General features: G+C 37.5%; 1 protein-coding gene and 1 long non-coding RNA gene across 3 annotated transcripts; one reads left to right on the top strand and one right to left on the bottom strand.

Annotated features, from left to right (window-relative positions):
• Positions 1 to 396: 396 nt before the first annotated feature.
• Positions 397 to 1,951, bottom strand: LOC126587917 (cysteine-rich and transmembrane domain-containing protein WIH2-like). The gene is made up of 3 exons (XM_050253020.1): positions 1,721 to 1,951; positions 1,391 to 1,565; positions 397 to 642 (listed from the first exon to the last, which is right to left on the bottom strand). Exons 1-3 carry the CDS (start codon positions 1,770 to 1,772, stop codon positions 597 to 599), a joined length of 273 nt encoding a protein of 90 aa, XP_050108977.1. The 5' UTR covers positions 1,773 to 1,951; the 3' UTR covers positions 397 to 596.
• Positions 1,952 to 6,285: 4,334 nt separating this feature from the next.
• On the top strand, positions 6,286 to 7,985 carry LOC126584878 (uncharacterized). 2 transcript variants are annotated; one of them, XR_007610155.1, is made up of 4 exons: positions 6,286 to 6,535; positions 6,637 to 6,723; positions 6,983 to 7,064; positions 7,905 to 7,985. It is a non-coding gene; the product is annotated as an uncharacterized LOC126584878 (long non-coding RNA). The 2 variants fall into 2 exon arrangements; XR_007610156.1 differs by having other exon boundaries at positions 6,998 to 7,064.
• Positions 7,986 to 10,964: the final 2,979 nt, after the last annotated feature.

Here is a 10,964-nt window from a genome sequence, read left to right on the forward strand (position 1 = left end):
TGTTTAATTTTAAATAAAAAATTCAAAATAATTTCTGACAGCAGAATGACTGATGAACGGATATAATAAACTGATCCTAGGATTCTCACAAAAAAGATTCAGATAGAATCCTATTCCCATTTTCCAAAGCATCACTAGAAACATTCCTCCAGCTGTTTTTATCCCAAAAAACAAAATCCAACCCACCACCTCAATAAAACCGAACAAAGTAAAAAACCTATAAGCTTCCAAAAAATCATAGTTGTCCAATGTTGTACTCCTGTAAACAACTTCCAAATTTTTTGTCCACCTTGATAAGAATTATGCTAGCATCAGCCACACATGCACAAAGCTAGCACAACTCGAATTGAGAACTCAAATGAAATAAGCTAAGCGCATAGAAGATATAAACCAATGTAACATTCAAGCAGAAGTTCATATTATATATAAAAAAACTGGGAATCGAATTTTGTTCACAATCGAAAAGGAAAAAACACGAAAAATAGCCAATATAACAGAGAAAAATTTGACAACCCAAATCAGGGAATCAAATTTTATTCACAATCCAATCAAATGGACTTCACTTTTCACTTCATATTTTTGATCGAGAACTCCAATCAAAAGCAGGCATCGAGCAGACAGCAACAGCACAGAGCAGCCAAACTGCAACATTCATAAAATCGGATAACAAGTTGGGAAAAGTATTACACATTGGGAAATGCAGTGCAGCTTAAAAAAAAACGAACAGTGAGGTACTTTCCCTGTCTAGAAACGACAACATTCTATAGGTGTACTACAGAAGATTATTGTCGTATGTACAACCTCAAAAACATCAAACACCACTTAAATGACTGGGTTGCCCTTGACTTTGATGACATAACATAGAACGAGTTTCAATTTCGAGAATGATATAATAAATAGATAAAAATGACTAATTAATGGAATGCATTCTTCTAAGCAAAGAATGGAATCTTATGTGTTTTAATCTTTTCAAACACCATTATATTATTAGTTTACAATGTCACAGTGCATTCGTGTTGTATGCTTTTTGTCCTATTTTCTTTATAAAAAATTAATATAAAATAGTGATGTGATTTAATCGTAATTATTTAAGTAAATATCTTCTTCCGTTGGGTAAGTACCTCTTCATGAAAAAGGGTAATTTGGGAACAAAAGTCATCGCCCCCCGGCCAAGACTAGGACTATTCATGTGAACCCATCTTTCAAGAAAAAAGGTGTAAAACAGGATTGACTAAGACAACCACCAGGGACCGAGTTGACTCAGTGCCAAACTCAACAAGACGAACCCAGATCTGAGTCAAGACTCAACTCAGTTTCACAGATTTTACAAAACGAAATACAGAAAGTAAACAAGTAGAAGAAGAAGAAGAATAAGAAGGAAATTACATACCAGCCCTCCATACAGCCACTGCTGCTGCTTTGTTGTTGTTGGGGGGGAGGCTGGGCATACTGAGGGGCGTAGGGAGGAGGGTACCCTTGGGGGTACCCCTGAGGTGGAGGGTATCCCTGCGGTGGATATCCCGGTGGTGGATAAGCGTCTTTAGGATATCCTTCCGGTGGATAACCTATTCCAATTCCAATTTACACAAACAAAAGTGGCAAAAACACAAATCAGAACCAAAACCAAGTCACAAAATTCAAAACTTCATCAAACTACTTTGACTCTTTATACAGATCTAAATAACATTAAGAAAAATCCCAAACATGGAAATCTACTTACCCTGAGGTGGAGGAACACCAACAGGGGGCTGCTGCTGGTTGTAGTAGCTCATTGTTGTTGGCGGTGTTAAAAGTAAGAAAAAACAAAAAACCCAGAAATTTTTTTTTGAATTTTGATCTTTTGTTCCTGGGGCTGTTGCTCTTTTGCCTCTGCAATAAGTTGAGAAAAGTTATAAATGGATGGAGAGAGAGAGAGGAGAGGGGAGGAGGAGGCGTAGGGGGATTGGTTTTCGACAGGCTGTGTCGGATGTTCGTTTTAAATACGTTATTTGTTTTTTTTTTTTAATTCTTTTTTATCCAATAAAAAAATTGGAAAGGCTGCAAATGTTGAATGGGGACATGGGAATTGGGAGGTGGGTTTTTATTTGGGAAAGGGATCAGGGAAATCTCTTCCACCTAATCATTCTTATTAAAAATTTTAGATTTTTGAAATTTGATTTAACGACTATAAAAACAGATGCACTCTAAAAGTTATAATAACTTTAATCATTTGATCAAATTTCAAAAATCTGAATTGTTTGATAAAAAGGATTAGGTGGAAAAAATTCGACAATGATCCATTTCCTTTATTTAGGTTTTTACTGGGGAAGGAAAGGAAACCAAAGGGAGATTTGTTTTGTACATGCATCCAATTATCCAAATAGCATAGGTTTGTTTAAAATATCTACTAGAAGATAAGCACACACTTGTGTGTGAACAATTTCATTTTCTTTTTTGTTTTTTTTTTAAGAGTGTGATTAGTTCTTAATATTACATAATTACCAATTTGCCCTTTTTATGTAAATATTATGTATCAAATGTGATGGTAAAATAGGAAAAAAATGAGGATATGATTGTTATTTTCTCAAAAGATACAAAATTACTATTTTGCCCTCCTCATGTCAACATTGTGTATAAAAAGTGAGGGCAAAATTGAAAAAAAATGGCAAAAAGTTGACAAGGATGGTTCTCTTAATAGAATAGATAGATTTAAGTGGATATATTGATATACAAGTTCGTAAAAATATTAGTGGATATACTGATATCTATATCGTTTGTCCACGATGGAAATTGAAAGTAGTTGTTGGTGGTGTTCTTTAGACCTAGCATTTGTGTCGTATTTTCCGTGTTCGTATCGTTTTCGTGTTATACCTGATATCTTAATGGGTCGTGTCGTGTATGACACACCCCGTCCCGAAGGAGGGCATGCTGGCTTTCACGTGAGAGTGACGTAACCATTTACACAGTTCGGAAGCTTTAAAAATACAATTACTAAGATGAAACACCCGAGGGTGAGTTCTACTTTTGTGAATTCTATCAGAACACCGTTGGATTCCTCGTGGCCACCAAAGCTCTGCTATCTAGAACCTGGAAGGGCGCAAAACAAAGTTGAGTGGGTCAGTAAAACAAAGTTTTTCGAAAACATTTCATTTAAAACATTTCTAACCCCTCGCTGTAAAACCTGTATACTTTCCCAGAAAATAACATAATAGCATATACCTTCAAATATCTCAAATCATCAATCTTTATCAAAACCAGAAAGTATGCTATGCCATAATGTCAAAAACATAATATGGATGCATCAATATAACAGGTGAAATAAGGAATCAACCGGAGACCCTGCAGTTGGTCCTGTACGGTTAATTCTATAGCTCAATATCCAATCCAACCGGAGTCACCACGGTGACCTGTACGGCGCTACCTGAAGTAGTCTGTACAACAAGAATGGTGTAATAATACGCTCTAGTGCTTCTCTCATCAATCATCTGTGCACATAATCTAAGGTCACCTACCAGTCGGAACCACCTCTAGTGATCTGTACGACTAGCATGTCGGAACCCTCTCATGATCTGTACGACATGCACCTACTTGGATCCAAGGTGAGCGTGCGGTGCGGTGAATACTATAAGCACTAACACCAAGGGTGCAGGTTATGAGCTCTCAACATAATTCACATTATCAACAATTCACATGATTAACATAAAACTCACCTGATACTCACATGTGCGTCCACAACACCAATTCACATATATATGAATCAATTACTAATTCATATAATTCATAATATGCATGCATGGCATTTGAAAAACATACTTTCATTTAAATTCAATTTCTGGGAAACTCAATAGTATATAGGTAAATACAGAAAATAACTGCCCACTCACCTGGAGTTCGCCCAACAACTCCCTAGCACAACACATCAAGGCGTCATGACGATCGGCGCTTAGAACAATAATCAAATCCAACCTCAGAAATCATATCGATAAAATATATAACTTATATAAAACACGTCACTACGTAGTTCGATCCGGAAGATCTGCAACTCAGATTTCAAATCCATAACTTCCAGAGGTCCAAAATATACCTCTAGGACAACATCCTAAAATTTCATTACCATCCAACGGTCGGATCTCCGTCAATTTCCAAAACCAGTGACGGTTAACATTCTATTTTATGAACTTACAACTCCAATTCCAAAAGATCCGTAAATCGGATTCCCGATCCGTAAGTTCCTATAATCCCCAAATATTACGTATTACAAGGTATCAAAGTTTGGTGACGATCCGACGGTTGGATCGTCGATTCACCTTTTTGCCTAACCACGAATCGTAACGAACTTAGGTTCAATTACTCAATTTACGTCCATCAATTATCAAAACTGAACCTATAACCTTAAACACATGCTAAGAATGACATTGGCGGGCCATTGGCCATGCGCCGCTGCACGGGCCGCCGCGGGTGGCGGTCGGCCGCCCCTGCTCGCCGAAAAATCCAACTATTTCCAAAAATTCTAAACAAAAATACAGAATTTAAGATCTCAATGAGTAGAGTAAACTTTATACCTGAGGCCAGGGACAATTTGGCCTAGAAACACTTCAATTTCACCAAAATTCGTTCGGAACCCTAGAATTGGGTGAGTTCCAATTCGTCTTCAAATAAACTCCGTCGTCCCAACCAATGCTTGGGCTTTGTTCTAGGTCCTAAGGGAATACTAAAGGTGTTAGTAATTGAAAGAAAATATTTCAAGATTTGAAGAATTTGAACAAGAAAGTCACGGCACCCATGTGTGCGTTCTTCACCAATTCACCATCAAATTTCATGATTTTTTGGGTGAAACATGAAGAGGGAAGGCCTAGGTGTTGATTGGAAGTGGTACCTTGATCCAATTTGTGAGAATTTCGGTGAAAATCGTTGGAATTTGGGTGTGGGTGTCGCGGGTCAAAACGGGTCGCGGGTGAAGACCTATTTTTCTTCCTTCTCTCCTTCGCTTCTCGCCCTCTCTCCTTTCCTCCTTTCTCTGCTCCGATTGGCTGGTCTCCTCTCTCTCTTCTCCCCATTCGCCAGCACTCTCTCCTTTCTCTCCCAGAGCGCTTGATCTCTCTTCCTCTGGTTGGGCAGTTTTGCCTAATCTCTTCTTCTTCTTCTTCTTTTTCTTACGCGCACACACACACACAAACCTTCTTTCTTCTCATCCCAGCCATCCATTTATTTCTTCATTAAATTTGGGCTGTCCACTTTCATAAAAGAAATTCCAGATTTTACTAAATTATAATTCCTAAAATGCTCAAATTTCAAACGTTAATAAATTCTTCGATATAACTCCAAATCACGCACCGTCTACGCTCACGCGTCCGTAACGACGAGTACTACGAGGATATGTCAAAAAAATATCTTAGATGGCACGACACAACGATTAACCTCGAATAATGCGCGTGCCTCAAAGGGTATTTTTGTAAAATCCTTTATTAAAACTTTAAAACTCTTAAAATCAGGGACGGTCTGTCACAATCTACCCACCTTAAAAAATTTCGTCCTCGAAATTTACACAATCTTTACAATCCATCGATATCCATAAAACAACCTGGAACACATCCCTCTCATTCGATCTTTTGTCTCCTAAGTAGTTTCTTCTACTGAATGATTCCTCCATAAAACTTTTACCAAGTACACTGTTTTATTTCTCAGGACTTCCTCTTTCTATTCCAAAATAATCATGGGTTCCTCATTATAAGTCAAATCCGGATTAATCTTTAAGGGCTGAACCAGAATCATACACAACGAATTTGCTACTTTGTAACGAAGCATCAAAATATGAACTACACTATACACCTTATCCAATCCCGAAGGTACTCAAACTTGAAAGTATTTCACCGATTCCTTCAATAGTCAAAGACAGCCTGATGTACTTAGGATTTAACTTGTCTTCCATTTCGACCCGAACCGCACCTTTCCAAGGTGATAATTTAAAAAACATCCAATCTCCTGCATTACACGTCCGGTCAGTGGGTGAAGTTTTATGTGGTCATGTGGTTGAAGTTTTATTTGGACTAATTCAAAGATTTTCCTAAATTTTTGGAACATTTAGGACTTAGTTTTGTTGGTTGTGACCAACTAGGACCACACACAAGCACCTATACTTTTTCTCTCTCTCCCGTTGACTCTCTCAATCTCTTCCCTCTTAGATTTCCTTCCATTTCCGTACAAACTGTACGGTCAACCTCAAACTCTTTCAACTAGTCGTGGATTGACGTTAAAAAGGTGATGTTCTTGTTCCTTACAAGCTCCTAAGTCCACTCGTACAATTTTTAGGACTTGAAAGCTTGTAAAAACCGAGAAACCATAACCTCCGATTTGAGGTACTGTTCATGCACACGTAAATGTGTAGTTTTCCTAGAGTTTTGAAGTTCTAGGGAGCTTAAGGACTTCTCCACAAAGCTCAGAGAAGAAAAATGAAGTGATTTGGACGTCGAGAAACTCGGGAACAGGGAGTTGCAGGTTTAGCCGGAACATCGAAGGATTTTCCTGCAAGTTCCGTCGGTTTTAGGATTTTTGAAAGGTAAGGTTTTGTTCTACTTGTCCTAAGTTTCAATTTGGTTCAAGTTTTGTGGAATTTGGTTGAGAATTGGACGAGATATGAAGGTTTTTGTGATTTTCCAGTTTCCGATGAACGGCGACCGGCGAGGCTAACCGGAGAAGAAGATAGAAAATTTCGTCAGAGTTGATGGAATATTTTGATGCTGTCAGGTAAAATTAATGGTTTCTGTTACTTTTTAACGGAATATTCCTAACGGGGTTAAAGGATTCCATTAGGGTCCCTGCGCGTGGTTGCGCGTGTTGCCGTGCCCTTGCCAGCGCGTGGGATGTCGGAAATTTTTTCTAAAAATATGGGGATGTTCGTGAGGTTGTAGAGATCACGTTAGTATATTTAAACATCCCATTTGAGCAATGTATGAGAAGTTATTAGCTAGTATTGGTTATGTGCTTTAAATTAATGTTTTTATAGTTGTTTCGCATATAGGGGAGACTTATCCCGAGGACGAGCGCAGTCAAAGGCGACTAGGAGGCTACAACCCTTCGACATACCAGTAAGTGGGCTTTTGGTTTTAAGTATATACGTATATGCTTGATATTTTCCCAAAAAATGCATTTAAATGAGTTATGCTTTGAAAAATGCCATGCCTATTGATTTATGCTTAAACCATGAGTTAGAATTGTATGCATAAATGTGATTTGGTGTTGTGGGTGCTTAGGTAAGTTCCAGGTTAGTTTATGAATTGTGAATGTGTATTGAATGATTGTGATTAATTGAGAAATATTGAGCTCATAAACCTACACCCCGGTGTTAGTGATTAGCCAGAGATAAGACACATGCCTGAATATAATGTCACATCCCGCACCATATGCTCACATTGGATCCAATTTAGGTGCACAGTCTTGTCGTACAGACCATTATAGGTGGTTCTGACTCGTATGTGACTAGCGATTTATCGCACAGCTATCATGAGAGCATACTATTGAGCATAATTATATTACACCCAGTCTTGTCGTACAGACCTTTTCATTGGTTCCGACTTGTGTGCAGTGTAGTGCCGTATAGGTCATTTGGAGTGACTCCGACTAGATTGACTAATGAGTTATGAATTCAGCCGTACAGACTTCTACAGAGGTTTCGACTAATGTGTTATTTTCCATGAATTTATTTTCACCTGAGTTACTTATTCTATTTTATGTGTTGGCATGGCATACTTATGATTATGAATATATAAAGCATGATTTGAATATATATTTAGATGTATATATTTATATTCTATTTCTGGGAAAATTATAAATGTTTTACGGCGAGGGGTTAAAGTATTTTGATCATGAAATGGTTTTGAAAAACTTTGTTTTTGCCCACTCACATTTTCTGTTTTGCGCCCCTCCAGGTTTTAGGCAGACTTGCTGTTGGTGGCATTGAGGATCTCGGCGGTTCTGACAGAATAAATTATTCGTAGGATATCTTCTGGTACTGTATGACTAGTACTTGTCATACGGGACTGAACCTAGACTTTCTATGCTCTGATTAGGAATATTTACTCTTGTATCTTACTCCTAGCACTTTCTGCTTATTAGTGCACATTAGTAGCTTTCAGTTTCTATTTATTTGTATGTTTCTTATCCTTATCGCTTCCGCATTGTGCACATGGCTACGTCACCCTCACGTGACGGCCAGCATGCCTTGATCTCGGTCGGGATGTGTCAATTACTATGGCTATTGTATTTTATAATAAATCTTTTAGTAATTAAACTTTAAAATTATCAAAATAAATTTTTTCGAAACGGGTTACTCACGTGTTACCCGCGTGTATACCCGTTAATAACGGGTTCTTAACGGGTCACTTGATAATGACCCGATAAGTTATCGTGTTGACCCGAAACCCGTTATTTTCGTGTGATGCGAAATATATAAGCACACAAATTAAACCCTCTTTTTATCAATTGTAGTAAAGTATGTAAGTAGGGATCGTTCTAGGCCGGGGATTAGGAGGGATTGCTAAATCACTTGGAAACTGACTTGAAAACGTAAAAACAAAGTTTAAAACACTAACTAGACTCAAAGAATGCAAAACTATACTTTAAAACACTAAAACAAACCAAAAGACTCAAAACAGCCCCTAAACACTCAAAACTACCTTAAAAACACAATCTGGGCAATTTTGGGACTCTCACACAAACTTGGACAAATTTTGGTTTTCTAATGAACTAAAACACTTAAAAAAACATAATCTAAGACAAGTTCTAATTAATATGACTCAAAGAAATAAGATGGGGTTGATTTTCGACGAAAATAATTAAATTAAGACAAGAACAAAGTAAACAAATTCTTAGACAAATTTGGGTGAATCAAAACACTCTAACACACAACCAAAACAGAAATTAAACACTTTGAAACAATAAAGTAAAAGGGGGATTTTGGTTTTAATGAATTTGAAAACAAAACAAACTTTGTAAAACAAAACAGATTGTAAGTGAATTTGAATGAAACTTATGGATGGAAGATTAGCTAGGAGGTTCTTCTCCACATATGTCACACTTGCATACAAAACGATTTCCAGTTGCTTTTCGATAAGCTATGAATACTCAACGCCCCAAATTAACCGTGAATTGCACTAATTAACCCTCAGTTTTTTCCACAAGTTATTAGGTTGGATGATTGCATACAACAACCCAAAACATTCCTTACAAGTTCCCTACATGTATTGCATAATAGAGATACAAGCAAGAATCATTAAGTTCTATGAAAAACATAAGCATTGACGAGGCACTCGTTACTATGATTTGCATGAAACTTACGCCAAGAGTTTACTTAACGTGATTGTGACTAGCAACCTTCACTACTTATGAATATAAGTTTATAACGATTAGGTGAAACTCCCTTATATTCTAGCGTCAAATTCATGCATGAAAATTAAGCGTGCACTCTTAACCAACATACACAAATTAGTTTTTATATGAACGGATAAGTAAATTGAATTCACAACTTATGAATCACAACTGGATGTAATCAAATCATATTGCAAGTATGAACATAGTTTCGAATCACCCCCTAACTAAGAGGGGTTTAGTTCCTCATACTCACAAAGCAAAGATACATAAAATTAGACATTAAAATCAAAGGAAAGAAAACACCTAAAATGCTCCAACTTGGTAGCAAGTGCATCCAAGATTCATCATTTCCCTTGCTTGCGGCAGATTGGGTTATGGACAGATTTTGGGTAGTTTTATGATGTAGAATGGATGGGGAATGGTATGGAAGGGTTTAGGGTGAGTGTGGAGGAGTGTTTGATGGTTGGAGGGTGGTGGAGAACTAGGCAAAGAGGGTGGAGGAAGGTGGAGTGGCTATTATGTTTTCTAGGCACTAGAATGGTGTTTTTGGGGTGTTTTGCTACCTAGGGTGAGTATGGACGAATTTCTGTGATGAATGGTGAATATGGGGGATTGTCCTTTGGCCAAGGGGTGTAAACATGTATTTATAGGCCCTAAAAACCTTAGAAAATCAGGTTAGGTTAAGGATGAAATGCATGGCAATTTGTGTGTGTGGTGTGCAATGGTCCAAGGGTGAAAATGAAGTAATGATGCAAAGTGTGAAGGGTAAAATGGAGTGGTGTTGTAGCTAGGGAGCATGAATGATTGTGTACATTGCATAGAGATGGAAAGGGAGGTGAAATGTGTCAACAAATGGGTCAAATGTGCAACAACATGTGTTGCACATGGCATTGGATTCCAAATGTGAATGATGGAGCATCAATTGGTGCATGTAATGGATGTAAATGTTGTCTAAAATCTAATGAGTGAAGGGAACAAGAGGTATCAAGCAATTGAGTGTAATAATTAAATGAATTGAAGCATGAAATTAGAAATTATGTAGGGGACAAGAGTGATCAAGCATGGCATGGAATCCAAAGGGAATTCTATGTGGTTTGCATGGCAAGGAATGCAAGTTGGGGGTGACAGATTTTTGGGCTGTTTTCTTCATCTTTTGGACCATAATTCTTCATATTCTTGGCCTCTTTAGTTCTCAAATTCGTCCATCCACTTTGGCCCATGCATTTGCTATCCATACCAAGCCCGAAACATGCTCCAAAGGCCTCCAAAATGCATCTTCTTGCCTACTTTGTACTTAGAGTCTGAAAACACACAAAAATAACTTTAAACACTAAAATAACTAAGGAAATACAATGTAAATGCACAAGAACAAGCTAACTAAGTCGCATAAATATGCTCCTATCAAATTCCCCCACACTTAGCTTTTGCTAGTCCTCGAGCAAACAAAGAAATAAAACGAAACAAAACAAATAAAATACAACCTAAACCTTCCAACATTTGCCTCAGGGATTCCAATGCATATGACATGTTAAAAATCATTATCCCCACAGATTTGAATCATCTTCACACTTAAACACGTACTTAATCATAGTCACTACTTACTTGTTCACAATTAATCG

The sequence above is a fragment of the Malus sylvestris genome, chromosome 10, assembly GCF_916048215.2.
Source record: "Malus sylvestris chromosome 10, drMalSylv7.2, whole genome shotgun sequence".
In the NCBI taxonomy this organism is placed as follows: Eukaryota; Viridiplantae; Streptophyta; class Magnoliopsida; order Rosales; family Rosaceae; genus Malus; species Malus sylvestris.

Coding starts and splice junctions, on each gene's coding strand:
- LOC126587917 (XM_050253020.1), bottom strand. CDS start 1,772: ATGAGCTACTACAACCAGCAGCAGCCCCCTGTTGGTGTTCCTCCACCT. Junction 1,566..1,720: donor TGGTGTTCCTCCACCTCAGG/GTAAGTAGATTT, acceptor GAATTGGAATAG/GTTATCCACCGGAAGGATAT. Junction 643..1,390: donor AGTGGCTGTATGGAGGGCTG/GTATGTAATTTC, acceptor TGAATGTTGCAG/TTTGGCTGCTCTGTGCTGTT.